The following is a 23,483-nucleotide window of genomic DNA, read 5'->3' as shown; positions in this document are numbered from 1 at the left end:
TACTAACTAACTTAAACTGACATCTTCTCCCACTAATATGTCTTTGTGATGTTAATGTAGAGGAACACCGGAGCAAGCACGGTGATGAGTAGTAAGGTTGTGATGATAAACTGATTCTAGCACTAACTCCATAAATGAGGGAAAAAACCTCAAGACCACATGGACACCAACTTCTAGTTTGATCTTACTTGTAAACTTGAGTCACTCAATACCTAAAGTTTTTATACAACCGCCTCTTAATCAGTTTTAATTCATACTTTCCACTTTTTAATCATGTGGATGAACACCTTAGGAAGCATGGAAGAAGCTAGATTAATCACTCACTGTAAGAATGAACTGATTATCATTCATGGCTATATGTTTACTTGCTTTCAAACCCATTTCATCTACAATGGATATCATGAAGGTCCAGGATCCCTTGGAGTTTGACGGATGTCTTGATGTTCCACCCAAGTTTCCAAGGTTGACAGATGTCATGTAGATCGATAGATGCTAATCAAGCTCAACGGATTTCTTAATGTTTCGTCGAAGATCCAAGGTGGGCGGATTCCTTGAAGTTCGTCGTATGTCTTCAAGTTTGGCAGATGTTATTAAGTTGATCACTTACTTGATGAAGAGTTATGGGTTTAAGTTGAGTGAGGTGCACACTAACTCACATAAACTCACGTTTTCTCCCACTACCACGTATTTGTAAAACATTTCAGGAAGCAATTATGAATGTAAAAGTTGGATTGCATTATTTGATTAAGAGCTAATTATGACTTACCATTGCATGTATAAGAGCACTTCTACCCATTTGTCATGGTAAAGGGCAAGGCAATGGCTATTACTATTCACGTGAATAGTGGCAACCCTTGCAAAAGGTTCCACCTATTGCCATAGCAACCGCTATTCACATGAGATATGAAAGAGAGGAATTTGTATAGAGTTTTGGTGTGAAAAGTGAAGAATATGACTAAGTATTTATTTTATAAAAAATATGAAATTTTTAGTATTTTTTTAGATTTTTTTTCGTTGCTGACGTTATCACTGAGCAAACCCAGGCAATAGCCCAGGTTGTTCTTGCCTTTGGGCCAACCTAAGTTTGTGGAGCCCACTAGCTGCCCTGGCTGCATTTGCTCGCTGGAACATCAAACTGGGGCTTGAGCTCCCTCCTGCCCTGGCAAGGGCTCACCGGTGAAGATGCTCTATCGGCCCACTTAGCACGGTTCACGCACCCAAACAACATAAAAATACTTCCACAGTTAAGCTATTTTCAAGTTCTGACCCTGTTGATGCTTTTTCGGCAACAACCACGACATTCTGAACGGATTTGGCCCCAATCGCATAGGATTTTATTTTCTCTTCAAGTTCTGGAGAAGAACTTATCAAAACAAAGAAATAAAAATGATAAAAATATATATTTTTTAAAGTATGTTTTGTATAGTTGTATTCTTATGGCCCAAAGATATTTCTTTGGGCTTTGGAAAATAAGCCCATTCTTTCATTGGGCTTTGGACTTGGGGCCCATGCATTCCAACACAAACTCTCTATCTTTTTTCTTTCAAAGAAGCCCATACTTTTTAACCCCCCCAAAAAAAGTTTATTTCCTTCTTCACCTCTCTATTCTTCACTATAATTTTTCATTTTCACTTTTGGGGGTTATTTTTGGCTACTTCTACTAAATTGTTTCATTTAGAAAAACACACTTTGCATTTACATTTTTCTTTTAATAAGTCAACGGTTGACCCTTTAGCAGGAGCCCATAAGATGTACTAAATTGTAAATTGCTACTAATTTGTTTCCATCCGAGGCCCCCTTTGTTTAGTGGGACTTTATGCGAAGAAAGCCTCGTGGACCTATTGATATATTAGAAAGCTCCAACCTGACAGCTATGAAAAATGCTCTACTCTACTAATCAATAGCAAAAATAAAAGAAAGTCTATTTTAAAATATAAAAAATTTCGTTTATTTTGTTTCATATTTTTAAAATCATTTCATACGCTTAAGAAAGAACATGGTTCGTGAGGCTCTCCGTATAAAAAAATAAAATAAAATACTAATTACGTTATTAGTTCGATTCAAAAATTTAAACGAGACATAGTTTAAGCACATAGTTTACTAATATTGTATCAAAAGCAAGTGTTCATTGAACCATTCCTCACTTGTGATGAAAAAGAGATGTGACAAAAAAGGGAAGGAAGAAAGGGATGGGTCTTCGTGCAATAAACGCTTCAAATATTATTGAATATTTGCTTCCACAAAAAATAAAAATAAAAAAAATATATAAAATATATATATATATATATATATATATGATTGAATATTTAGATTATGTCCAATCAAATAAAATACTCTGTGTCCAATCAAAAAAAGTATTTTCCATTTTATTAATGCTGATGGAGGCGAACGTAGAATTGGAGTTTGATTATAAAGGGCATGCTACGTATTATCATAGCTTCAAGAGCATCTATTCTATTCCATGACTCTCATTTTGCAAATGGTGGTAAATAATTTTCGAGAGATTTTGAAATGAAGTCTAGTTTCAATGTCCTAACAACAGATAAGGTTGAATGTTTAAGTCTTAACCAACTGTGTCTATTTCCCCCCTCCCTTTTTATTTATTTTCTTTCTTTTTTTTGTGTGAGTTTGATTCAATATTCCAAACCAGCGGTTTGAACATAAGGGCAATCTAGGCTAAAACCCATAAACAACTTAAAGTTTCACCACACCTATGCCCCCCCATTCAAATGAATTCCTACCTGTACTTTGCAAAAGCTTTTGGTCAAATTTTCTTCACGAATAAAACTATTTATACCATCTTAATTTTATTTATTTAGATAAATAATATCTTAATTTTAATTGATTATGATTACTGTAAAATCTCTTCATTTGACATGTAACGGAGACGTGCTATCATTTCTTTCACGTAATAAGTGATGCATAAATATCTCGTCACGGATAAATTATTCTCTTTTCTTCTTAAATAATCAATTGAGAGAAGAAAGAGTAGAAATAACAAAATCTTATTAGTCTTTCTCTAATACGTATATAAATAGCTCCATTATTTCCGTAACGACATTCACCCCCAATAGGTCAACAGTAGTATGAAAAACCCCTTACACCCCAAACCCAAAAAGTCCCCATTATAAAAGTCCTCATCTTTTAAACACTCTCTCACCTATCTCATATACACTCCTCTCTTCCAAACTCCCAACAAAGCCACACACAACCCATGAATTACATTACATCCTTTCTTTTCCACCATACCCAAATATCATCCCATCTTTAGTTTAATATCTTCGCTCGCTCATCTCTCTCTCTCTCTCTCTCTCAAAAATGGAAAAACATCACCCACCACAAAGCACCAACCTTTGCTCACCAACATCTTCTCCCACAACCTTTGTCCAAGCAGACACAAACACCTTCCGAGACCTAGTACAGAAGCTGACTGGTTTATCCGGTGACTCAGAGAAGCTCCCAGTCACCCACCCCACGAGGCACTACCCAAAGGCACCCACAATTCCCGGTGACCCAACCGGCCCCCGCCGGTCACCGTTCAAGCTCCAAGAGCGAAGACACACCATGAGGAAGCTCGAGATCAAGCTCAGCCTCGCCAACCTCCATGGCTCCCAGTCGCAGACCCCGCGCCAAACCTACCAGCTCCTCGACTCGCCGATTCCGAGCCCCGTCACCCCACTCGGCTCTGACTCTCTCTTCTTCCCGAGTTCCGGGTCCGAGTCACCGTCATCTCCGGCGGCGGCGGCATCTGAGGAAGAGAAGGCGATTTCCGAGAAAGGGTTTTATTTGCATCCTTCCCCACTCAGCACGCCGAGAGGATCAGACCCGCCCGAGTTACTGACCCTGTTTCCGCTGAGCTCCCCAGGTCACCATGATAACAAGTCTCAGCAGCACTCCTAAAATATAACATTACCTATTTCCTGTTGACCTAATTATAATATACATATAGATTTTTCAGATGTTTGTATTTTCGTAATGCGAATGTATCATATATGTGTGAGACTTTTCTGATTGTCCATGCGAGGTTGATGGAGTTTTTTTTTTCCTTTCCTTTTTTCATGTTCTTCTTATTATGGATTTTTTTATATCATATAATAATATTATTTAGAAGGGTTGTACGTGTGACTGTCATCTGAATTATATATTAGATTATATTATTTTATTACAGAGTTAATTACATCATGTAATAATGCAGCAGTTTAGGCCGCTAGTGAATTGAGACTTTGTACACAAATATTTATTTTAAATATGATTAAGGCTACTCTTAATTTGTCACTTAGCCCCTCCAACTTGCTTTAAAACTCATTTAATTAAGAGACAAATTACTGACACGTATACTAAAAAAGTAATTAATATTATATTTTTGGTTGCAACTTGCAATTAATTTTTATTTTCTACCTCTCTTTCAGTCGTTGCTACAAGTAGTAGTAGATAGGGAAAGCGTAAACGGTGCAATGAGATATACTTGGTATATATTATCAACGGGTCATTGCACTTTTTATTTAGGAAAAAAGTCATTTTTGTTCCTATAATTTGGCATTTCAATCATTTTTGATTATGTAGTTTTAATTCCGTCAATTTTGATAATTAATGTAGTTTCATATTTGTAGTAATTTAAGGATAAGTTAGTATTCCTATCAATTTTTTTGACGATGCAAAAGGTAATTTTGTCAACCCAAAATCCTTGAGCATAAAAGCTAGTCTAAACCTCCCATAATTTCATATTAGGGCTTGAAATTCAACCACTAATCCTAATTTGTGAAGAACCCTAAATCCAAATGACCAATATCAAGTCATAATATGAAATTATGGGAGTTTCAGAGGAGCTTTTATGCTCAAAGATTTTAGGTTGATGAAATTGTCCATTGATTATCAAAGAAATTGACAGGAATACTAACTTGTCCTTCAATTGCTACAAATATGAAACTACATTGTTAAATTTGAAGAAATTGAAATTACAAAATCAAAAATGGTTAAAGTGCCAAATTACAAGGACAAAAAGTGACTTTTAGTCTTTTATTTTTAATTAATCTCTAAACAATTCTCAACGGACGGTGGTGATTTTTAGACTACGGCGAGAAGAAGATGTCGGCGGTGCGGTCTGCATGGCTTCTTTGATTCACATGGAAAAGTCTTTTGGTGGTTCCCATTGTTTTGTGAAGCGTGATGGCGTGGCCGTATTTGAGTGGTTGGTTTGGTGACTGTTTCTTCTAGATTACGACACGGGGACCCGAAGGTTGACTTGTGGACCGTGATTAAGACCACACCGTCCAATCATTGCTTCGGGTTGCTTGTTTTTTCTTTTCTTTCTGGGCTAATTGGAATTTGGTCTAATAAAAAGTTGCAGATTAAAGTTGAGTTGAAATTTTGTTATTGCTCATGGAATTTCTGGGTGCTTCTCCAACAAAGCATTGTCAAATGACTATCTGAATCAATGTGGTGTTAATTGAATTTTCCCAGATTTTCGGTGTGATTTCAAGTGATTTTGAGTTTAAAGTTCCATGATATGGTGTGTGTGAGTTTTCACTTTCCCATTTTCTAACTTTGACAAAGAAAAAATTATGTAGAAAAAAATCATATATAAACATAAGTGTACTCAAATGAGTTAAACTGACATAATTACGTGACAATTACTCTTTTTCACTGCATTATTTAGATTTTAAATATGATTTTGTCAAAGTCGACGCCGTATGTTGCATTATTGATGTTGAATTTTACATGATCTAGGTACATCACTGAAATCAAGGTCTAAAAGCATTGGGAATTTTCACATTCCTATCTGCCTTTTATATATATATTTTTGGACTCTCATGCCTATTTCTCCACCCATCTAAATTTGTAGCCTTCTTGCCTGTTTTTGCCATTTGGAATGTGTTGATAGAGTTTCTGTTTCCTTTCACATGCATTTTTTCCAAAATTCTTGTGGACGACTAGATTCTTTCTCACAAGTCACACCCAAGTGGTCAATGAATCATTATCCTCTTTCTTTTCCCAGGAAATTAGGTCTTTCTTTTCCTTTTAATCTTCTTTTTCTCAATAGTCAATGAACCAATTATAAGCCTGTCAAACTCTCTAAATCCTCATATAATTAGAAAGATATAGGATTGATAATGGAACTAGTTGTCTCTCAAATTAGTTGATCTATTGATGTGGTCAGCAAATAGGCTCCTTACAATTGCTGTAATTTTAACTAATTAAGCTGACTTGCAACTCAATGGAAATCTCGGTGCGTTTGGATAGTTGAAATAAACGCAATGTAAAATAAAAAGAAAAACAAGGGAAAAAAAAAGAAAACTTTTTAAATTTCGTGATTGAATATGGATTTGAAAATAAAACGAAAAATGCGTGTCGTAAAATGGAGACAAGAACAACATGAATTGTCGTTTTCTCACTTATTTACCATGTCTAAAAGCTAAAGCTTCTTGGTCCAGCAAATATGGAAAGCAGGGATAATTAGGTGCCTTTGATTACCATTGGCTACTTAATTACATGAACAATTATTAATTGGGTTAAACACCCACCATATATTCATAATACTATATGATAATATGGGGCCAGTAGCCATGACAGAAACTTTGAAATGCTTATAAAAAGCAAATCAAACAGTAAACTTTCTTTTCATTTCCCCTTCTGCCTAAACGCTATTATGTTTTTCTTACAAAAATTCTTGCCACTTTGAACTTTGGAGAAGCATAATACTGTATCAGTGGCTACAATGAATAAGTATTTGGACTTTGGGTGCAGTTGCCCACTTGCTTTATACATTCGTGATTGATCCCTTGTTCAAAACAATTTGAGATCATAATCTAGAACCTCATTAGAGAATTAGTGGGCTATATAGTCGACGTCTGTTTTTAATCATTATCGCTAACAAAATGTATCAACACAACCATGTTATGATTATAAAATAATCACTTTATGTATTTAGGCTGAGTTGCATTGCATGGAGTCCTTAGTTAAATAGCATGAACATGAATGAATCTAACAAATTGTGACTAATTACCTTCATGAGAAATGAGTAGTGAGATTAGAGAAACTGAGATTAAGTGCTTGTCACCAAATTTCTTCTGTAAAAAGGCAAGCCATCGTAAGCTATGTCAAGCTCAAATGAAAAAAGTTCATGTCCAAGCACCAAGTTGATCTTAATCTGTGGCCTTAGAAGCACATATTAGGTAATGGGTTACACTTGAGAGGGCTGGTGTTCTCTTATCAATCTAATCCCTCACATGATTTGTTGAGGGTGGATTTCAATCCCAAGTTTTTGATGTCGAAGTTTTACCACTCATGCTTTTTTTTTTTAATGTATATTATTATTCAGTAAATATATGGTCTGTTTTTGTGCCCTAAAAAATTCATGAGACAGAAAATATCCTCTTAAGATATCCCAAAAAGGGTTTTACTTTGAGGTACATAAATAAAGTCAAGCAACTCTCAAAGTCTGCCTACATAAGGCAAAAACAGCCATGATTGTGAGCTCATTCTCAGTGGTTAGGGTTGCACATATTCTCTGACAGTTGAACAAAGACATTCGCTAGCTCTGGTATAATTAATAAGCTTTTGAATTTTGTTAAAGATAGTGGATTTGAGCATATGGGGAGAGAGAGAGAGAGAGATAGAGAGTGATGAGAGCATTTTCTGCAAAAGCAATAAGCACTCTCTCTCTCTCTGCTTCACTTTTGTGAAAGAAGAAAAATTCTAAATCCCTCTGCATAAAGGGCATGCCCCATAAAATCATTGCAAATGTAAGAAACAATTGGACCACCTTATAGATTCATTTATGCTCCATTTTCTCCTCAATTTGTTGCCTCTTGACATGTCAAAATGCACCTCTGATGTCATACCCAATTTGGGCCATATTGATAGACTTGTTTGCTGCCTATCCGTTAAACACGATTTTTGTCAAACATGCTTAAAGGTACAAACATCCACGGAATCCCACAACCCTTAATGCTTTTTCTTTTTCTTTTTCTTTTTCTCCAATCATTATAATGTTTGAATTTATTAAAACGATTTTTCATAACGTGCATGGTTGGTGTATTGGTTAAAAACTTGTATTGTAAACTCAGACGTTCTTAATTGAAATGATCATAAGCGAAAGAATACCCTAATTTACGTGATACGAGTAATTTGGGGATTAGGATGACGCCATTATATTGGGTCGGATTCGGCTTTAGGGGTGTGGGCTTTCTCTCATTACCCAAAAAATAGAACATCTAATGGGCCTACAAACCTTTGGGTCCCGAGTTTTCTCCCAATTGATTGAGCCTGCATTTTTGGGCCACCTAAAGCATAATTCTCTTCATTTGGGACTAGGATCAGAAGTTGGCCCAAAGTTTCTCCATGTCTCTCTCTTTTTTCGCAGCTCCGATCCAGCAAGTTGGACGGTGAATGTGAAACCCAAACGGCTGTTGCGTCTGGACGGTCATGTGAGTCAATGGCATACGCATCACATGGGCTGCACACATTAGAAAAGTTGTGTTTCTACACCCAAAAATTAAATTGCATGAAAGTCACATGGTTGCTCTTTTCCCTTTATGCTCCAACAAAAATCCAAAAGGGTGTCAAATTTAATCCAACATGCGCATAATTTAAGCATTTATAGCTTTGAAGTCCAATTCCACGCCACGATAGTTTTATGTGGTGTAGCAAACGCGTTCATTGACTTCTTAGTTGACTAGCTAGTTAGTGGAGGGACTAAAACTCAAGGCAACTCACATGTTTGGTCCTTTTTTATGACCCAAAACCTTAACTACAAGTACATTTGACATGACAGGCATTTTTAGGTTGTTGACTAGGATGATAAAGTAAAGTTGTTCACACTTCATTGCATCCTTTGGGACTTTGAAAAGGTTGTGGAAACCCAACAAATTCATCTTGCTAGTTATAACTTATAACAAAAAAGTCCAAACTGTTATGCATGTGAGATTCGCAACACATCAATAGTCGAAAATTTTCCATCTAAAGACTCGCGAACGTGCGACTGATTATTAATTCATGTGAAACGTACAATGCATTAATGGTTGGGATTCGCTCATCTTGAGACCAAACGCCAGCTTGGGTTGGGCTATAAATCAAACCAAACCTAGCCTCGACCGACTTAAAGTGGCCCATCGTCTTCCCCAGTTTAAGCACGAACCAAATTTTGTGCGCCTATATACCAAGAATCTACTCTCTCTTTCACACGCGCGCGGGCTCACCAAAATCCTCTCTCTGTGGCTACAAACCCCCTCCAAGATTTCCTTTGTTAACTTCACTATCCCTCTCAGTCCCGGCCATAATCTCCAAATATCGTCATACCCTCTCTTCTCTTTGTCTCTATTTCTTACTTCATATATGACTTGTTCTCTTCTGTGTATTATTATTATTTTCCAGGCGTTTTAGACAAACCCAATTTGCTCTAACACAACAATAATTGACCACCATGGTTTGATCACCATTTCAATTTCATCAGTACTTCTCTGCAACTCAAAGTTCAACCATGCATAGCCCTTCAATAACAACAACCCAAGAACCGAGTCCTGTCTACGACCTTGTATCACAATTGGGTCGCTTTGCCTTCAGTTCAAGGTTTCAGAATCAGGGCTCAGATGGGCACTCTTCGTTTTTATCTAATTTCTTGTACTTTGATGGCTTTGGGGGTTCAGTTTCCGGGAAAAAGCCCAAGGTTGGTGCTTCAGCTTCACTGAGTTTGACCAGTAGAGGCAGTTCAAGCATTCGGAGAATTGTGACCGAGTTTAATAGAGCAATTAGGTTCCATTGTGACAAATTCCCAATTGGGTTTGCTTCAGTTCAGACTGGTTATGGGGATAACAATGGTTCGGATAATGGTGTTGGGGACAGTAACAATGTCTTGATAGAAGATGGGGGTGGTGCTAACGATCATGGGATAGCTTTGAATGGTGTGGGGGCAGAGAGCCCCAAAAAAGTGCTGATTTTGATGAGCGACACCGGTGGCGGTCACCGAGCTTCTGCAGAAGCTATCAAGGCAGCGTTTAATGAAGAATTTGGGGATGAATATCAGGTCAGTTATTTTGGATTGTCCTAACAAATTTAACTTTATTATGAAACATTGTATTTGATTGCTTGACTTGTGGGGAGAAGAATGGAAATTGCTTTTTTAGTTTTTGTTTTCCAGAGCTATTTAGAATCTTTGACATGAGAACATGCAATGTACGTTGACTGGCAGTTGGGCAGAAATGTAGTAATATAACACCATAAAATATGAGATTTTAAAATTTAACTTTCCATCTTTTCCCACAAAATTTCATCAAGAGAACACTTGGGGGGCAAATAGGTTAAGTACAAATTTGTTGATCGTGTTCATTGTTAAGAGTGCATGTCGCAGGTGTTTGTTACTGACTTATGGTCGGATCATACGCCTTGGCCATTTAATCAACTTCCCAGGAGCTATAATTTCTTGGTGAAACATGGGCCATTATGGAAGATGACATATTATGGGACTGCTCCACGTTTGGTGCATCAATCTAATTTTGCGGCAACTTCTACATTTATAGCTCGGTAAGACTTTGTTTGGCTTAAGGTTTATGCTCGTAATTCATCTAGTCTGTTTTCCGCCAGTTAATTGTGCATCTTCATGGAAAAGTTGAGCACCCATTTATTAACTTTACTCATTTTCAACTTTTGAATGATTATGTAGAGCAGTGGTGGAGCTAGAATTATTCTGTGGGGGGCCAGTACTATAAATTCAAGATTATATAGAGTTATTTTTTAACTAATATTGTAGGTCATGCTTAAGAAATAATGGGATTTTCATGGAGTTTTGGGGGGCCACGGCCATGGCAGGCCTGCATGTGGCTCCGCCCCTGATGTAGAGTAATATGTATAGTGGGTTGGAACTTTCGTGTTTGCAGCAGCGGGTTTTTGTAAGTTTTGGTGATCAAAATAGCTTGGGGGAATCTACAACATTTTAGTCGTGTATCTTATGCACTTTAAGCTTATAAAGTTATATAGAAAGGTCATTTTGAGGACTTTATTTTATGCTGCCCTAGAAAATTTTAACCTTATGAGGAAAACATTTAATAGGCTTACAAAACACAGGAAATGACCAATTTTGTCCTAATCTTCGAGTCTTTTTTATTTCCTGTCAAGTTATGGTTCAAAGACAGCTTTTTGGCAGTATGACTTGTCGAATCCTCTAATTCTGTTTTGTACTGCAGGGAGGTTGCCAAAGGATTGATGAAATACCAGCCGGATATTATTATCAGCGTGCACCCACTGATGCAACATGTACCACTTCGTGTCTTAAGGGGAAGGGGTCTATTGAAGAAAATAGTTTTTACCACAGTTGTCACAGATTTAAGCACTTGCCATCCTACATGGTTTGTTTTGAACGAAGCCTCTACTAATCATATCCTTTTCTCAGCATTGCTCTGATACTGTATGTCTTCATGTCCAGGTTTCATAAGCTTGTAACAAGATGTTATTGTCCTACAACTGAAGTTGCGAAGAGGGCATTGAAAGCTGGACTCCAGCCTTCCCAAATCAAGGTTTATGGCCTCCCCGTACGCCCTTCCTTTGTCAAGCCTGTGCGACCGAAGGTTGGTTTCCTTTGTTGTTGATCAACTAAGTCTTTAACCTTGATATAATTTGTTGCATGAAAATCAACATTTGGTGTGACTGTAAAAGGGCCAGTGACTGTTGATTGAAATTGAAATCTGTGCTTGTAAGCTGTCAGTTGGGTTTGGACGATTTGCTGATTATTTTCTCTTTTATAAGTTATGGTAATGCTTGAAATTGTATGATCAGGACCAAAGATGATGCATGAGATTATAATTTTGAAGTAAGGTTGAAAACGAAAAAGAAATCCCTTTTGTTGTTGGGTCAAAACAGAATTGTTTGTCTGGAAAAAAGCTGGTAAGGAGGATATAGTTGGTCTGGGAATCTAAGGGTGGGGAGCTCAATTGCACTTATTCCATGGTTGTAGATGGGGGTTTAAAATAAATGTTGACTACCTTTGGTATGCATTATTTATTTAACCGTAGGCTGAACTCCGGAGAGAATTAGGAATGGAGGAGGATCTTCCTGCTGTGTTGCTGATGGGAGGAGGAGAAGGAATGGGTCCTATTGAGGCTACAGCTCGGGCACTTGGGGATGCATTATATGACGAGAATCTTGGGGAGCCTGCAGGTCAGGTCCTTGTCATATGTGGTCGCAACAAAAAGCTTGCAAACAAATTGCTTTCAATCAACTGGAAGATCCCTGTCCAGGTATTTTTATACCTTATGAAGTGAAACTCCAAGCACAGCATTTGTCATTGTTTTGCCTTCTGAGAGTTGCATCATACAGGTTTATTTTCTGCCAATGGTTTTTGGTGAGGCACCTCTTTTACGTTTTCTGCATTGATCTGCATGCCATTTGAATGCCTCGAAAATAATCTTCTATAAGTTCATTTGTGATTCAATTCTAACATGACATGCCTTTAGGAACACATCACCCACCCTAACATACCAATGCATGTACATACTTAAACTTATATGTATTTATATACATAAGTTAGTAGCTGACATTGATTGTTATTATAGGTGAAGGGGTTTGTTACTAAAATGGAGGAATGCATGGGAGCTTGTGATTGCATAATTACAAAGGTAAGTTTGTCACAGTCATAATAATCATTACAGTATTTTGTATTTTATTACCAACCAACTTAATTGCTACTTCTTTTTAATAGGCGGGCCCAGGCACTATTGCAGAAGCCATGATAAGAGGCCTCCCGATAATTCTGAATGACTACATTGCTGGACAGGTAATGATGATTTAAATTTGTGCCTGAGGCAGGTTAAAGCTATAACTTAATTTCACTGCCTATGCCTTTACTTGTCCAGTCATATTACGGTTCTTGTTAAAATCTCATCTGCTTTCCCCAGTACTACTGTGTTATGAGAATGCATGCCCTCACAGGCGAATATAGTAAATGACCTTTTCTTCTTATAGGAAGTTGGGAATGTACCATATGTTGTTGAAAACGGGTGCGGGAAATATTCTAAATCTCCGAAAGAGATAGCAAAGATTGTTGCTCAGTGGTTTGGTCCAAAAGCTGACGAGCTCAAGGCCATGTCGGAAAACGCAATTAAGCTGGCGAGGCCTGATTCTGTGTTCAAGATTGTTCATGATCTTCACGAGCTGGTTCGACAACGAAGCCTTGTACCTCAATTATCATGTACAACTTAACCCTATTTCCCCCCAGCCAATTTTGTTTACTAGTCCCTCTAATTCAGCAAAATGCACACGCTTTTCTGCCCTCCTCATTTCATTGCCTTGTTATAATTGTGTTTCAAATATAATAAATAATAATAAAAGTTCTCTATTTCCCTCGCTCTGCTCTGCCTGTGATGCCTGTGATTTCACGAGCACTTTAATGGCGGTAAAATCTTCCCCCATCTATTAAATACTATGTCAGGCTCTCAGCATGATGGCCTCTTAAGACCATTAATTTGCTGATTGTGTTTATATGTACTTTACAAAGGCGTTGCCCTTCCCAAGTCTTCTTCTACTTTCTCAATCCCCATAGCTTTCACTGCTTCAATGGCGCAAGAAGATGATCAGAGCAAGTGGAAAATCAAGAAGGAGCTTACGACATTAGATGTCGTAAATCATTTCGTCTATTTAGACATGAAGGACGTGGAGGAACATATATTGAGGCATTGGAACAAAGACAAGATCATAAGAGTAAGAATAGATTCCACAAAGATCATGGTTAAGGATGTTGACACCAACACCACACACGCAATTCATTTTCGCATTTACGATTACAAGCCAGAGGCTAATGCCACGCTAGAAGGCGAATGGGGTTGGGATTTTGTTACGCGCAGAGGACTTGGTGCTGGTGACCAGATTGGGATTTATTACGAAAAAACTGGTGAATCTGAATTCTGTTTTAGCGTCTTGAAAAAGGTTGCACCTTCGAGTGCATCATCCATACGACCGCTCTCGCAAACAAATTAAACGTCAAATATCCTAATTTGCTTACTAATGTAATTGATTTAAGTAATGTTATTTTTAGGTAGGGTTCTTGGAATCCAAGTAGAGGATCTGTATTCATAGTTCTTTGAATAGAGACTTATAAATGAAGAATAACGTACCATATATTATATACAAGCTCTCTCACCAAGAACCCTAAATTCCAATTTATATGTTGAAAATCCACAGTTTTCTCCAATTGATTCTATGAGAATATGTACGTGGTACCACGATAGATATTCAATTTTAATTTTTCATTTCATTTTTTAGAAGTGATATTAAAAATATTCGAACACAGGACTTCTAATGCATAAATAGCTACTTTGCATTCCGTCTTCAATCTAAAGTGATTGCCGATTGAGATTAAAATCACATAAATAAGTAAATTACATCGCCAAAAATACCGAAATTGAGTCTACACGAATGGAAATGAAAAATTGCTAATGGACCAAAGGTGCCATTTGGTATAAAAACTTTATAAACTATTATTTTAGGGATCTAATTTTCCTACTTCTCTTTTGTTTACTTATTCTTTGTTTTTTTTTGGGGTTATACTAAAATGGAGTACAAGTAGGTAAAAGAAGAGTGAGAAAATCATCACCCTTATTTTAAAACAAAAATATATTTTTATAACTAAAATAAGCATTTCAGGAAAGCGCGCCAGTTTTACAGATTGCCACCTTGAAGGAAGTATAGTCGATACAGTACCACCTGTCACTCTCATTGACTCATCTGCTGACAGATTCACATTCAACAAGAAAACTGGAAAAGTTAAAATTCTTTCTCGCCTCTCACGCTTTGGAACTTCCAAAGTCACGCAACAACCGAAAGAACCAACCTTTGGTATCAAAAAATTAAAAGAAAAGAAACCCAAAACCCTTGAACAAGATACAAGTTGGATTGTGTTGCTGCGTGTGGAGCTTTCGTGAAGATGTTGATTTTGTAGCCAAATTGAGATTAACCCAGTTCGTATTTTGGGTCAAAATTCCAAAATTCTTGAGGCTTGGTGCTGATTTTGGTCATGGGTTGGAAGTACAACGCGGGTTTGGGGTTGATTGGCACGGTTGTCTTCATATGGGTCGCTTCTGCAGAGGTTACTCAGGTTTGGGTTCATTCACAGCCCTTTGTCTCCTTTTCTTTTAGAAGTTTTGATTTTTTTTCCCTTCTCTTTTCAAAGTTTGGTTTTTGACTTCAGTAGTTTAGCTGGTTATAATTTACTGTTCTCATAATAATATCTGCGCTCTGTTTGTTTATAGGGAAAGAAAAGAAAATTACACTTTAAAAACATCACTGCTGTCCTCACTGTTCTATTTATATCTTTCTTTTGGGGTTCCTATGGGTTGATTTTCTTTCAGGATTTTTTTTTTTTTTGGGAAAAGGTCTCTCTCTCCTAAAAAAGAAGTTATATTTCTCGTCAACAGTACATTATTTTGTTAGGCTCATTATGCCAGATATTTGAAGGGTGCATTCTTCTATTTCTATGATTTGAAAACTTTAACTTGCACTGGTTTTTCCATGCAGAGAATTTTCACCGAGTACAAACAGCCGTTTGCACTGACTTATCTCGGGGTGTCTCTAATGGTGGTCTATCTACCTATAGCAGCTTTGAAACATTGGATCTGCAGCTTACTGAAACCAAATTTAGTTGATAATTTCTGCAACAATGAGAGTGCCATGAGCACTTCAGTTGGGCTTGATATCCCACTTATAATAAATGAAATGCACCAGAGTCCAGAAACCGATGTTACAAGCTGCCCAGTTACTGACAAAGATTTTAGCAATACGGAAGAAGGGCGGCCTCTAATCGCTAAGAGTGAAGAAGATGAGTCTCACTTGCTTGAACGAAGTGATCAGCTTAGTCCCTGGGAAATTGCAAAATGTGGCTTAATTCTTACTCCAATATGGTTTCTTACAGAGGTAACATGAGTCATTTTGGCACTCCTGTTATTCATATCACCTTTTTGGACTTCGATTTGCATTTTAAATTGCTTGAGGAATTGCATTAATAGAAACATTAATCTTGATGGATCTTTTGGTTTGTTTTCATATGCATGGATTAGTTGTATGGTCGGGCAATCTCATTAAGGTCCCTTTTAAAAGTGGTAAGTGACTTAGTGAAATTACTTTGATCTGGTGCAGTATCTGTCAAACTCTGCGCTGGCAAATACCAGTGTTGCTAGCACAACTGTCCTAACTTCTACATCGGGGCTCTTTACACTTTTCTTTGGAGCTCTTCTTCGTCAGGATTCCATAAGTATTCCAAAGATAGTTGCTGTCTTTGTCAGCATGGCTGGTGTTGCCATGACCACAGCTGGAAATACTTGGGCACCTGATGAACTGCTGAGCATCTCTGAGTAAGTTTTTAATCGTTGCTTCAGCTAGTAGTAATAACTTTTTACTGTGCTTTCTAATTTCTTTCCGGTCAACATGAATGCCTTAGTTTTGTCCTCCTATCTGCCCCTTCTATGGGTGCACATAGTATCAACTTGTATTGTGTTTCCATCCTGGGTTCTAGGTCGCATGAAAAATTGTAGCTTATAGAATAATTGTATTGACATAAGGTTGGTTTTTTCGAGGGGAATTTAGTCATTTCCTTCACTGTAAGGATGTGGGGTGGGTGGGGAATATACAATAAGAATGATATCTTGAAGGTTATGTAAATTTTAGATGGTTTTATTTTTTTATTTTATGTATTAGTTATAAATATATTTTACTAATTCTTAGATTTCTGTGTTACTTACTCAAGGTAATATTTGTTCTTTTTACTCACGTTTCACTAACGTTTTTGAAATTTTATATTGTTTTTGTTGCCAAGGACTAGAAAGCACTCTATAACAGGAGACATTTGTGGTCTTCTCTCAGCAGCATCTTATGGATTATTTACAGGTAATACATTTCATTCAGAAATCCAGTGTTACTTAAAAACTTTTACAAACAAATAAGTCATCAACTGATATAACTGATATATAGTGTAATTATTTTTTGAATTTTTGTGTGATTATTAAGTTTCTAGTCTAATTCATGCAGTGTTACTTAAGAAATTTGCTGGATCAGAAGAGGAAGGAGATAAGGTTGACGTGCAGAAGCTCTTTGGATACGTTGGTCTCTTTACTCTGCTTGGTCTGTGGTGGCTTGGTGAGTGGAATAATAATTACAGGATCTATTTATTTTCTTCGTCTTCCAACCTTCTGATGTTAAATTAGACTATGTTAGCATACCATGATGGATTTCAGGCGAAACTTGATAACTAGATCAATGGTTGCAAAAGATAATGTATGTTGGACTGGATCTCAGGCCATTGTTTATGATTTTCGCACTAGAATATAATTGGCTTGATTGCTATCATGATTTCTAGTGTTTTTCAGCACAAAAGTCTCTTTATAAGAAGGTCGTTAGAATTGAGTACGTTTTCTTAAGATTGTTACAAGAAAAAAAGAGAAATTAAAACAGAGAAATCATAAGATAGTTGGAAAGAGAAGTGTAAATATATTTTGCAGTCTCTTAAGCTCTGTATGTGGAGTTTTCAAATGGAAAGGGCTCATAACGAAAAGATAGTGCATATTCTTGGGTGTCATGTTATTCTGTTTGAGTTGTATTGCTCACAGAAATGCTTTCCCATGCAGTGTGGCCGCTCAATGCCATCGGGATTGAACCTTCTTTTGAGCTTCCACAATCGAAATCTGTTGGGGAAGTTGTGCTGTTAAATGGCTTCATGGGGAGTGTTCTTTCAGATTATTTTTGGTATGTAAAATGGCCTTCACAAACATTGGGGTCAATGTGGCACCACAGGGACATGAAAGCATCAAACCATGATTTCTGTTATATTTATTACTTGCTGTCCACCTGTAAAAGGATTCTTTGTATTCTTATAAATGGTGCACGATTGGGTTTTCATAGATAACTTCTAAGAGGTCGGTTCGAGTCTGTTGTGTGGTGGCCAAATGTATTATCAGTACTTTGTGGTGGCCAAATGTATTATCAGTACTTTCTGCTATTTTTTTGTTTTTTGTTTTTTCTATGGAGCTACAAGATGTTGTGCCTAATGTTTTTAACATCAAATCAACTAAAACTTTGACAGGGCACTTTCTGTGGTTTGGACTTCTCCATTGGTTGCAACGTTGGGCATGTCCTTGACAATTCCCCTTGCTATGGTAGCTGACATGGTAATTCACGGCCGCCATTTTTCTGCAGTCTACATCTTTGGTTGCATTCAGGTATGTGTATTCATATTATGCTTCATTCATATTGTGACACAAGGCTCGAACTTCTGCCGTCAAACTTACCCTTGAGATGTAGCTCCCAACGATATAGTTAGTTTTTCTGCAGTAAAAATTTACACTAACTACTTTCCATTGGACTCAGGTTTTTGCAGGTTTTGTGATGGCAAACCTTTCAGACAAGTTTTCTAGAAAGGAAGAGTTGAAATAGTGATGTATAGAAAGCTCAGAGAAGTTCCTAGTTTGCATGTAGACTGAATATATACATAGCATACGTAAGATATAGGAAACATCAGCTGCCCATGTATTGTATACAACCTACAAAGACTAAACATGGGATTTTTGGTAGATTTTCATATGCTTAAAGTATGATGGTGTCTCTCTCTCTCTCTCATAATTATTATTATTATTTTTGGGGTGGATTTTCATGTTCTTTTGTCTCTGTTAACCTGGCTGATGAAAATCAAGAAACACTACTTCAATAAGAAGAACTGTAAATTTTGATGTAAAAATTACAAATTTTGAACGGCGTCCGTCCTGGTGTGATCAACTAAAAAGTGAACAAAATGCCAGCTTGGGTCAAGCTAGTTGGCTAGGCCAGTGTTAATGAGTCTGTCCTGTACGCTCAAGTTCGAGTTCCTTTTCGAGTTCCTTTTTGAGTTCTTATGCACTCAAGTTCGAGTCTCTTTTTGAGTTCTTATGCATTCAAGTTCGAGTCCCTTTTGATTCCCTTTTGGCAGATTAATTGAGGCATTAGTAGGCTGGCACAATTAGGGCGGTGGAGTTGGGCTATGGTTTTCATAAGGAATAATTGGGCTCGGCCCGTTTCGATACTAGCAGACGAATTGGGATATTGGATTAAGCTGGGAAAAGTTTATCTTATCTCACATCCAATCAAAATCCAAGAACTTAAACAAATTAAATTAACAGAATGAAATGAGTTTTTTCCCTTTTAATTTTGCCTCGAAACATATATGACATCAATTGAAAATTGAACCCAGCAACAACTTTACTTTTAATTGAAAAAGAAAAAAACAAGCTAAAAACCAAGAAGCCGACCCGAGGCATTGTGTTGAGAGAGCACATATTCGTATCAAATCTCTAGTTTCTGACCGAGTGAAAGTAGAAGAGAAGAGAAGAGAAGAAGAAGATGGAGAAGGGAAAGGGAGTGATGGGAGCAGGTCGAAGATGGGCCGTTGACTTGACTGACAACTCAACCTCCCCTTCTTCCCGCGACGTTCCTGATCCTCCTGGCTTCTCTCGCACCTCCCTCGAACAGGTTTTTTGCCCTTTCCTCTCTTTCTTCCTCGTCCAATTGGGATTTGGATTCGTTCTCAATTGATTTGATTGAGGTTTTTTTTTTCTTTTTTCTCTAGGACGATTCAACTGTGAGTCGCCAGAAGAAGGATGCCGAATCTACTTGGAAAGCCCAGGTTTTTATTCCCCTCCCTAAATTTACATCTATTGAAACATTGAAGTATTTAGGGTTTTTTGCGTTCGTCTTTTAGACCCAGGATTTCGGACATTTTGAGGGGTTAAAAATTGTACCTTTACATCTGAACTTAGTAATCTGATCACAAATTATGAGAAAGATTTGATGCGGAGCATGGTTTAGATTGCGGATGGATCACCATTTTAGCTGTTTCTTTACTGAATTTTGTTTACCCTGGCTACACCAGTGATATTGGATAGTTTGGATTTTTGGGATCTCATGGTTTCTTTATGTTCGAGCAGAAAGCTTGGGAAGTTGCGCAGACCCCATTCAAGAATTTGCTAATGATGGGCTTCATGATGTGGATGGCTGGAAGTACAGTGCATTTGTTTAGCATTGGAATCACATTTTCTGCTCTTTGGCAGCCCATAAGTGCCTTACAGGGTGTAGGAAAGGGTAAGATGCCTGCTATACTTTTTCTTCCCATACAACTGTTGGTAATTTTTTTTTTTTCGCCCATCTATCACTCTATATGCGTGGATTACTCAGGTACAGGGGAATGATAAGGATGGAAAAACATTAAGTTTCTTCTCTGCCTAACATGAAATCCTGTATTATACTTGCTTGTCTATATTGCTGTATCATCATACAAATGCTTTCAAATAACCACCATTCATGGCCTTTGGGCAGTTAATGTACTGCTCCGTTTACTTGTCTCGCTGATGTGACTATCTACTTCTTATAAATGTTGTTTGGCATGATTGATTGCCGAGATGTTGCATGTAGAACTTTCTTTCTTTTTCTTCTTCTTTTTTCCCTGTTAACTGTAGTTTTCATAGGACTTTTTACCACCTTCATATATCCATGCAAATTTTATGGGCATACTTTATGTGTTTGTCAGTTGATTCATGCATATACTTTATTTGCTCGGCAGTTTATTTCTTCTCTCTATTAATGTGATTCTGCAGTTTTTGAGCCTTACAAGGACAGCAAAGTAGATCTTATTGCCCCAAAGTTGCTATTCATTGCCCTTAATTTGGGGGGTTTAGCACTGGGTGTTTGGAAGGTGAATTATTTTTGTTCTTCTTTAATTGCTTTATCCCCTATGGTTATCTTCTTAGAAATCCCATTTACTAAATTTTCATTTTTCTTGGCAGCTTAACACTTTGGGGTTGCTTCCTACACATGCATCTGATTGGGTTTCATCCTTACCCCCTGCTCAGGTAAAATTCTTCCTCCTGAGGTGAAATTCATCTGGCATGTGGGATTTTCTCAATTTATTTTGAAGCATGTCATTTGCTCTAAAAATGTCTGCACCACTGTTTTTACCTAAGCAGTCGCAACCATGGAACCATTCTTAATGTATACTTATCCAACTTGTATGGTGAAGTTGATTTAAAAAACAGTTCAAAGCAAAATAAAGCTTATTGTAGTGGAGAATTCTCCCTACCTATGAGGGAGGGAGAATATCACTGGCTGTCCATAATCAGATTAAATTTTAGTAATTAAATGCTTCTAAACAACTTTGTGCTTTTCCAGCACATGATAAATAAAGAACCAGGCAGCTGAGTGAGCTTCTGAGTGAGTTAGTAACATAGCAGCTAGGTGGAGATATTTAGGGAGGATAGTTCGAGCTAATAATCAAGTGGATGAGGTAGTTGCTGTGTTAGTAAGTTGTAAGTGGCGGGAAGATATTACAAGCTGCATGAGCTGTATAAATAATAACAAAGAATTGTATTGGAATGTTTACAAGGAACTGCAGGCTTCTAGTGGGAAGATTACAATTCCATTGTTACTCTCTGCACGCACACCTGTGGCCCATATGCACCCATGTACAACCCATATCATATCACACACTACAGTACTCTTCTGACAGTTGAATGCTGACACCTTGGTAGTTTCGAGCTTCTTAATATCTTGGAACTCCCATCTAAAACAGCAAAAAATCTGTTTATTGCACATTTCATGCATCTTATCGTATTATCGTTCTTTTTTCAAAATTTGCAATTTACTGGTACACACAGCAGGAGGTGAGTTGCCATTGTTGGTGGCTTCTCCTAGCTGTTTCATAGCCTTCATCTTAGGGCTCCTTTAACCATTTTTGTTTGGTCCAAATTTCAGGAGGTTGAGTACTCAGGTGGTGGCATTCCTCTATATTGACATCAATGTTGGGTTTTGATGGCTGCCAATCTCAAGATAAAAAGATGAATGGCATTTGCAGACGCAGGATGAGATCCTGTTGCTGTTTCCTGGCAAACGACGCATAGCTGGTCTCGATAATGTGATTCTTTCGAGTTCTGAATGATATAACTAAATTTTGTGGCCGTAGACACTGAGCTTGTAGTACTTGTTCCAGTGACTCAATGGATTATCATGAAATCTATATTTTAACACTTTAATTTTGCTAGCAGTTTTGATGGTAATCCAAATTGAATTGTGCTTTATTAGGTTGGGGCTATGGTGTTGACTAATCAATTGAGTGGGGAGGTGCGACTCCTGAATTTGGATCTTACAGGATCAAGGGTCGATTATTTACTTATTTATGTCAATGAGTAGGGGAGATTTGACGTCGAAGTTGGGAACTTTTTAACGATGTGAAAATAAGTATCACTAGACTAATAGCTAGTTGCATCGCATCAGTTAACGGTGACTCGTAAATTTTAATTGTAAATCAGTGCCTCATCCAATGTTTAAATTCAACAAAAATGTTTTGATTTGAATGGCAAAAGTCATTTGAATTTAAATGAACTAGATATTTCCAAAGTAAATTTAGATTTTAGCTATAAAAATTTTTTTACTTTTGGAAAAAGCTAAAACTTTTTCAAAAAAGACAGAAAAATCTTTCAACTTTCCAATAAAAAAAAGACATGCAAATATAAAGGATTACTTATGAAATTCAAAAATAAATAAGGGCATTTTTGTCTATTTTGGTTTCTTTTACAAATATTTTTCTCCCATTTGGCCTTTTCCAAACTGGATTTTTGACGCGATAATCATGAGAAAACCCAAAGAATATATTAAAGAAAAGAAATAAATTCGAAACTTTATTTCTTTTTTGGTAGAAATAAAATTCTCACTTTCAATATCCACCGTTCGTTTAGAAAAAAAAAAAAACACTAAAAAAAAAGGTTTTTAATTATTTTGGTGGTTGAGAAACTTAAAAATCAGGCAATCGAATAATCGAGCATCCTCGTCACATACTCCGATAGCCAACAACCTCTGAAGTCTTTGTCGTGCTCCTTTAGCATCCGTGTGAACGCATCCATGGAGCTAACAGCACAGCAGCTGATCCAATACAACGGCACCGACCCATCAAAGCCGATATACGTGGCACTGAAAGGTCGCGTCTTTGACGTGACGGACGGCAAGTCGTTTTACGGGCCTGGAGGGCCGTACGCGATGTTCGCGGGCAAGGACGCCAGCAGAGCTCTGGCGAAGATGACCAAGAACGAAGAAGACATCACTGCCTCCCTCGACGGCCTCTCGGAAAAGGAGATCGGCGTCCTCACCGACTGGGAGAAGAAGTTCGAAGCTAAGTACCCAGTTGTTGGCCGTGTTGTTTCTTGAAAGTTCTCTATTTTCAATTAGAAATCTTGAAAAGTCTCAACCTTTTATCGTCTTTATGACTTAAATGTATGCAATTTCAAGCAAAATAAGTGTTTATGGGAATTATTTGCTTCTGGGTATCTGTGACTTTGTATCCATGTATCTGATCTTGGATGTTGTGTATGTTTATCCATGGATGAATAAATGACTATGGTTGTGTGAATTTGGTTTTGTTGATTTGGCTGAATTTTGAGCTTGTATGGCTGAGAAGTTTGCAAATTTTTGCAGTTTGATCCAGTTGTTCATATGTG

The 23,483-nt window shown here is 37.3% G+C and overlaps 6 protein-coding genes across 7 annotated transcripts; all 6 read left to right on the top strand.

Annotated features, from left to right (window-relative positions):
* The first annotated feature begins 3,180 nt into the window (after positions 1-3,180).
* LOC117615588 (VQ motif-containing protein 31-like) lies at positions 3,181-4,028 on the top strand. Its single transcript, XM_034344690.1, has one exon. The coding sequence runs from the start codon at positions 3,319-3,321 to the stop codon at positions 3,898-3,900; it is 582 nt and encodes a 193-aa protein (XP_034200581.1). The 5' UTR covers positions 3,181-3,318; the 3' UTR covers positions 3,901-4,028.
* A 5,064-nt stretch (positions 4,029-9,092) lies between these two features.
* LOC117633726 (probable monogalactosyldiacylglycerol synthase, chloroplastic) lies at positions 9,093-13,324 on the top strand. 2 transcript variants are annotated; one of them, XM_034367458.1, is made up of 8 exons: positions 9,093-10,021; positions 10,346-10,518; positions 11,178-11,339; positions 11,417-11,558; positions 12,003-12,227; positions 12,543-12,605; positions 12,689-12,763; positions 12,952-13,324. In XM_034367458.1, exons 1-8 carry the CDS (start codon positions 9,479-9,481, stop codon positions 13,186-13,188), a joined length of 1,620 nt encoding a protein of 539 aa, XP_034223349.1. In that variant the 5' UTR covers positions 9,093-9,478; the 3' UTR covers positions 13,189-13,324. The 2 variants fall into 2 exon arrangements, with proteins under 2 accessions (XP_034223349.1, XP_034223356.1); XM_034367465.1 differs by having other exon boundaries at positions 9,909-10,021; positions 10,332-10,518.
* Positions 13,325-13,402: 78 nt separating this feature from the next.
* On the top strand, positions 13,403-14,087 carry LOC117633739 (B3 domain-containing protein At5g26805-like). The gene has a single exon (XM_034367478.1). It carries the CDS (start codon positions 13,543-13,545, stop codon positions 13,960-13,962), a length of 420 nt encoding a protein of 139 aa, XP_034223369.1. The 5' UTR covers positions 13,403-13,542; the 3' UTR covers positions 13,963-14,087.
* Positions 14,088-14,696: 609 nt separating this feature from the next.
* On the top strand, positions 14,697-18,616 carry LOC117616789 (thiamine-repressible mitochondrial transport protein THI74-like). Its single transcript, XM_034346204.1, has 8 exons — positions 14,697-15,079; positions 15,499-15,894; positions 16,117-16,331; positions 16,793-16,863; positions 17,005-17,112; positions 17,601-17,718; positions 18,056-18,191; positions 18,340-18,616. The coding sequence occupies exons 1-8, from the start codon at positions 14,999-15,001 to the stop codon at positions 18,403-18,405; spliced, it is 1,191 nt and encodes a 396-aa protein (XP_034202095.1). The 5' UTR covers positions 14,697-14,998; the 3' UTR covers positions 18,406-18,616.
* Positions 18,617-19,181: 565 nt separating this feature from the next.
* Positions 19,182-22,070, top strand: LOC117615306 (ER membrane protein complex subunit 4). The gene is made up of 6 exons (XM_034344371.1): positions 19,182-19,473; positions 19,571-19,627; positions 19,929-20,082; positions 20,595-20,692; positions 20,784-20,849; positions 21,748-22,070. The coding sequence occupies exons 1-6, from the start codon at positions 19,345-19,347 to the stop codon at positions 21,784-21,786; spliced, it is 543 nt and encodes a 180-aa protein (XP_034200262.1). The 5' UTR covers positions 19,182-19,344; the 3' UTR covers positions 21,787-22,070.
* A 711-nt stretch (positions 22,071-22,781) lies between these two features.
* Positions 22,782-23,403, top strand: LOC117615820 (probable steroid-binding protein 3). The gene has a single exon (XM_034344976.1). The coding sequence runs from the start codon at positions 22,891-22,893 to the stop codon at positions 23,191-23,193; it is 303 nt and encodes a 100-aa protein (XP_034200867.1). The 5' UTR covers positions 22,782-22,890; the 3' UTR covers positions 23,194-23,403.
* Positions 23,404-23,483: the final 80 nt, after the last annotated feature.

This window comes from Prunus dulcis, chromosome 1 (assembly GCF_902201215.1).
Source record: "Prunus dulcis chromosome 1, ALMONDv2, whole genome shotgun sequence".
NCBI lineage: Eukaryota > Viridiplantae > Streptophyta > Magnoliopsida > Rosales > Rosaceae > Prunus > Prunus dulcis.
Note: the sequence above shows the minus strand (reverse complement) of the source record. Positions and strands in the feature narration are given on the sequence as shown.